At 35.3% G+C, this 5,774-nt stretch overlaps 1 protein-coding gene across 1 annotated transcript in view; it reads left to right on the top strand.

The window, feature by feature from the left end:
* Positions 1–5,447, top strand: part of LOC119579331 — a 13,103-nt gene extending 7,656 nt beyond the window's left edge. The window contains exons 5-8 of the mRNA XM_037927095.1: positions 419–661; positions 2,315–2,552; positions 2,971–3,123; positions 3,785–5,447. Of these exons, the coding sequence (XP_037783023.1) occupies positions 419–661; positions 2,315–2,552; positions 2,971–3,123; positions 3,785–4,025 (875 nt within the window). The 3' untranslated portion in view covers positions 4,026–5,447. The remainder of the gene's footprint in view (positions 1–418; positions 662–2,314; positions 2,553–2,970; positions 3,124–3,784) is intronic.
* Positions 5,448–5,774: the final 327 nt, after the last annotated feature.

Raw genomic sequence — 5,774 nt, 5'->3', positions numbered from 1 at the left:
GAAATATTGATTTTTTGTGACCAATAATGCCATTAATTTTTCTTTCTTTGGGAGTCTCTCAGTATACTTTATAATGAATTTTTTTTTTTTTTAGAAGAAATGGATTTTTTTTACTCTTCAATGCTACATTTCTCTATGTTCATTTAGTGAAGATTTCATGTCTAGTCTGTATCAAAATGGTTTTCCAGTTTCTTTTGCTCCATTCAAAGTTCTTTTTCAGTCTTCATCCAGAGGTTAGGTCTAAATTTTGGAACCTCAACCAGCCATGTATTTCTACTTGGGATAGCTTTCTCCCTGTTTCATCTGAAAAAAAAGAAAAATACAGTTATTTTCATCTCATAGAAAAGAAATTTATTCCCCAATAGATACATACTTTCTTTGGATAGACACATAATTTATCCTCTGTTTCTTCTGACAGATACAGCCACAGTCAACGGTAGTGCTGGACAGGAGAGCGATTCAGACGACCCACTCTATTCAACAGTGAAGCCAAAAAGCAAGCAGTCTGACCCCTCTGCCTCCAGCCAGCAGAGGAGGGGTGACAGTGAAGAGGATGTCAAGGGGGGGAGAGGAGCCAAGACACTGAAAAAAGGAGCAAAGAAGGCACTTCATGGCTTGCAAAATATTAAAGCACAAGGAGTGGATAATAAGGCCTTTGTTGGTAGGTTTGCATCTGGCTTGTCATTTTGAATGTCATTAAATTGTTTACAATTTTATATTTTCCCTTTTTTTATTAGCTGTATGGATAGTTGTGGCCCAGACAAAGAAATATGTGAAAAATATTAAAGAAAGAATTCTTAACCCTTTGCCGACGGGTGGCATGTACGTACATGCCATGGCATGGCTGGACTATCTGCCGGGGGCATGTACGTACATGCCATGGTGTGTGTATGGTCATGCCATGATTTTTTTTTGTTACTACCATGGCAAAATATAATTTTTCTGTGATTAAGTAGTTCTTAACACTTTCTCATTTTTACTATACAAAAATAAAAAAATACAACAAAACCTACGATTTCAACTCCATGATACCACACACTGATTATTTTATTCAGACTATAGAGCGAATAATGATCAACTATGGAGTCTATATTACAACAAAAATATCCTTCAGTCTTAATTTATCAGGAAACATGGCAAATAGAGACTTTAGAAAATAATGATAACTGAAAATACAACATATGCTCTTAGTATTACGAAGAAACGGCAAGGGATGCTGGTATTGGGCATGAGCGGTTGCACATGCTTGATAGATATAAGCCCCCGGCAGCGGGGCCCAGACCACTATGAATACTACCCGTCGGGAAAGGGTTGAGAATGCAGTGTTTAGATACAGCATTCTGTATATTTTGGATATTTAGATAGAATAAAATAAACCAATGTAGTTATGTACTTATTTGAGCTCATATGTTCAGAATTTGTCTAAAAAGATAAGAGTTACATTCAGTACTACTTTTGAGACTAATAGCAAACAAACTCTTCCATTACTTAAATTGTTCTTTATTCCAGAAGAGGTTGTCACTTGATCAAGCTGTCAACATGCTATTGGGTATTTTAGGGATGTAGGTAGCTTTGTTTTTTTTTTCATTACTGAATGACCTTAAAGGAAATTTTCTTTGTGCAAGATATGTAGGGCCTAATAAACTTTTCAGTATTACACTTTCATAAAAAGGATGAAATTTTAGTGAAGATTGTAACATGGAATTCATAACATTTCAACATCTGTCACAGTTCACTGTGACAGATGTGACAGATGTGACAGTTCACTGTGTTTATTGCTTCCTCATCAATTTGTCCACTGGCTGAAACCACCATCTTCACCTTAACCCATGTATGTTTATGCCATACCCACTATGAGTTTTTACTCATGGATGGCTACACTTCTACCAAGTTACCAATGAGCCAATTATGAGTACTGCCTGTCTCGCCCGTTTACCCTTTTCCTTGATTTTCGAAAATATTTTACGTTATTTTATATTGGTGTTACTAATGTCAATAAGATTATAGTAATATAATGTCTATAATAAAAATAACACCATTAATATTCATAGCATTAGTAAAAAAATGTTTTTCCCGTAAATTCAAGGAAAGGTGAAATGAGGTAAGGTCACAAGGTCTACTAATTGACTCCTTTGTGGCTAAACACTTGCAGAGCCATCTATGTGCAGAGACATTTCACAAAAAATAAAAAATGAGCACAGCATTTTCCTGGTGACTTGAGTTAGTAGGAAGAATTACTCAATTGGTCTTTTGATTATTTCTTATTGTCATTTGTTCAAATGAAACAGGATTTATGATTGCCTTCTTTACTCAGGGGATGAGGAACAAGATTCTGTAGACATGCCACCAGGATCCCAAGCTCCCTTAGGGCCCATCTTAAAGAAACCCGCAAACACCAGTACCCCAACACGGGATCCAACTATTGGCAAAAGCCTCGGTACTGTGCCACTGAGACAGAGTCATACGATAGACCAGTTTGGGGTTGGTAGCAATTCTGAATCTCAACGTTTCATGTCAAACTGCAGCTACAGTTCATTACCTGTGAAAGAATGGTAGGTTTACAAAGTTTTTTTGTTATGCCAAAAAGTGTATTTTTTTTGTATTTGTTATTCATTCAAAATAAAGATAAAGAATATTTGATGTCTATCCCATTATGTTTTTTTAAAGAAAAAAATAGCTTCTGTTCATAAGGGTTTGGGAGTAAGTTTATTTAATACTTTTGTTGTAAAACAAACTTAAGTTTTGGAAGGTGTAATTATCACTAACATTATAATCTTATACTGTTACAAAAAATTCAGTATCTTCAGTCCAAAGAGAATATTGTTGAGAAATGACTACAGGAAATTGTATTTGCCCTTTACTTTAAATCGTATTTCATGTGCAGTTGTATGTGATTATACATATATAGGAATAATTTAAATGATATGCATTTATCATATATATAGATTTCTATTTTATTATTTTTTCCAGTCCACCACCCCTTGTCTTGTCTGTAGGTGAAACTATCTTGGAATCAGCTGGGAAAAAGCCGGTGGAAATCACTAACCGAGCTTTAGGAGAAATATTTGCATTCATAACTTTTCCATTCACTTGCTTTGCATTATTCTTTCATCATTTGCTTAGGTAAGCAGAATTTTTTTTCTCTCTCTCTCTCTCTCTCTCTCTCTCTCTCTCTCTCTCTCTCTCTCTCTCTCTCTCTCTCTCTCTCTCTCTCTCTCTCTCTCTCTCTCCTTCCTCACTCCTCATCTCACTCTCCTCTCTCACTCACTCACTCACTCACTCACTCACTCACTCCCTCCTCCTCCCTCTCACTCCTCCTCCCCACTCACTACTCCTCACCCCCTCCCTCTCCCTCTCCCCTCCTCTCCCTCTCCCTCTCCCCTCCTCTCCCCCTCCCTCTTTCTCTCTCTTGCTCTCTCTCTCTTGCTCTCTCTTCTCTCTCTCTCTCTCTCTCTCTCTCTCTCTCTCTCCTTCTCTTCTCTCTCTCTCTCTCTCTCTCTCTCTCTCTCCTCTCTCTCTCTCTCTCTCTCTCTCTCTCTCTCTCTCTTTCTCTCTTTTTCTTTCTCTTTCTTTCTCTTCTCTCATTTTTTATCTTAGATTACTATTTTCTGTTTTAACCTGAATGATTGTCTGTTTCATTCCAAAGAAGATTGAAATTTATACAACATGAATATATTTCTTGTCTCAGATACGCAACAGAAAACAAGATTGAATTACTACAAAATGTTCCTTCATAGGGAGTGACTTAATATTTCCATCTTTTTCTATCTCTTTTTTATTTCAGATTTATTCTTCTGGGGCTAATAAGGCCACTGTTTGTTGACACGCTGATTCTCATAGTGGAGTATCTCCTGCATCCCTTTGTGAATGGCGTGGTGAGACCTGTCCTGCTGAGTTTGTATGTGGCATCAGCAAGCATCAGTGAAATGCTTGTAGTGTGTGTGCGTCCAGTAATAATTGTACTACAGTCCGTCAGACTTGTGGAAGTTAATTACACTAGGAAGTATTCAATAGAAGAAATTTAGGCATCATAAGAGTGTGAAATGGGATGATTTAATTCCACCCATTATTCAGAATATATACTGTTTAAGAAGTTTTATGTGTAATGACATTGGATATGCCTAGGTATTCACTTTTACAGGAAATCCACATTCAATTTGTAGTATTGCAATTATGATGTGATACAGTATTTTCTCTATTTATTTTTGATAAGAATGAGTTGTCATATCCCTACAGACATGTAGTATAGTGAACTGCAAACTAGAAATTTGAAGTATTTGTTGCTCTTTCATTCAAGAAGATCATTGTTAACTTGTTTAACCAATTGATCCCCAGGGTTGACCGCCTTCCTATAAGCAACATTAAATCTCGCAAGCCTTAGCACCTTCAAATATTAAAGATGTGAACATTTTATTAGAGAGAATCTCCTCTAGTCTGGTAAAAAATTGCCAAAGAGAACACTAGTCATTTACTAAAGAATTTATTGCTTAATGACAGCATCTTCCTTAATCCAGAAGGTGCCTGAATAGTGCCTAATTAAGTAGTCTGATATATTTTTATTTTAACACAGTTTTATATTTCTTAAGAAGTAGATCTTTTACTTGCAGCATTAGATGTTGTACTTACTATATTTGTATATATATTTGTTTTATGAGTGTTGGGACCATTTGACTATGGTATATAGTACTTATTGTATTTATTGCATAATTGGATATTTTTTTCTTTAGCAGATGCACTATACAGTAGGCTATTACAGGGGTGCATAAGTAGTAAAAGAAAAACTGATCAAAACTGTAATTATGTAATAGTGCAATAGCAGTAACCATTTCATTATATACATTGCATATACATGTGTATACAGTTACGCATATATTTTTGTACTTTGGTGCAGGATAGTGAAAAATGTAGTCCAGTGATATTTTACATAATCAAGAAAGAAATCCAGTACAGGAAGAAAATCATACAATTACACATTTGCAGATTTACAAACTTCAGCTAGAGAATAGTCTGCATGTGACCATTAGTTTCAATAACAAGTATTTTTCTCATATATTTTCCACTTAGAAAGCAGAAGAGGTAGTTTTGAATTACATGCCAGTAGACTTATGGGTATAGTTTGATAGGCCTGTTGGTAACATTGGTTACTCGTTGGCTGTGGATGGGTTCTCTCTCCAGGGTAGTTTTATTTTTTCGATGTTGTTTACACATATCTGGCATCACATACACTAGTCACTATGGTGTCATGTATAGGCCTACATGATCTCACCTGTTTACATTATTCCTTGAAAAAAGGCTTTGTTTCTAATAATGTCATTATTATTACTACATTATTATTAATAGTGATATTATCATAATGATAATGCTATTAATAATAGGAATAGGAATAGGAATAAAAAATAAAACTTCAAGGAATAGCTTAAGTAGGTGAGATCAAATAAGCCTTTTTTTTTTTTTTTTTTTTTGTATGTGTGTGCGCGTGTGCGTGTGCGGTGCATGTGCGTGTGCGTGTGTGCGTGTGTGCGTGTGTGCGTGAGTGTGAGAAATGTTTCGGTACATAGATCGCTCTACTAGTGCTTAGCCACAAAGGAGTCAATTATAGAACTTGTGACCTTACCTAATTTCACCTTTCCTTAAGTTGGCAAGAAAAACGTATTTTTAACTAATGCTCTGAATATCGATGGTATTATTTTTTTTTACAAATATTATAAATACTATAATGTTATAAACATTAGTAATAGCAAAATAAGATAACGTCAAATATTTTCGTAAATCAA

Source organism: Penaeus monodon, chromosome 12 (assembly GCF_015228065.2).
Source record: "Penaeus monodon isolate SGIC_2016 chromosome 12, NSTDA_Pmon_1, whole genome shotgun sequence".
In the NCBI taxonomy this organism is placed as follows: Eukaryota; Metazoa; Arthropoda; class Malacostraca; order Decapoda; family Penaeidae; genus Penaeus; species Penaeus monodon.
This window is presented reverse-complemented; position numbering and strand designations above follow the sequence as displayed.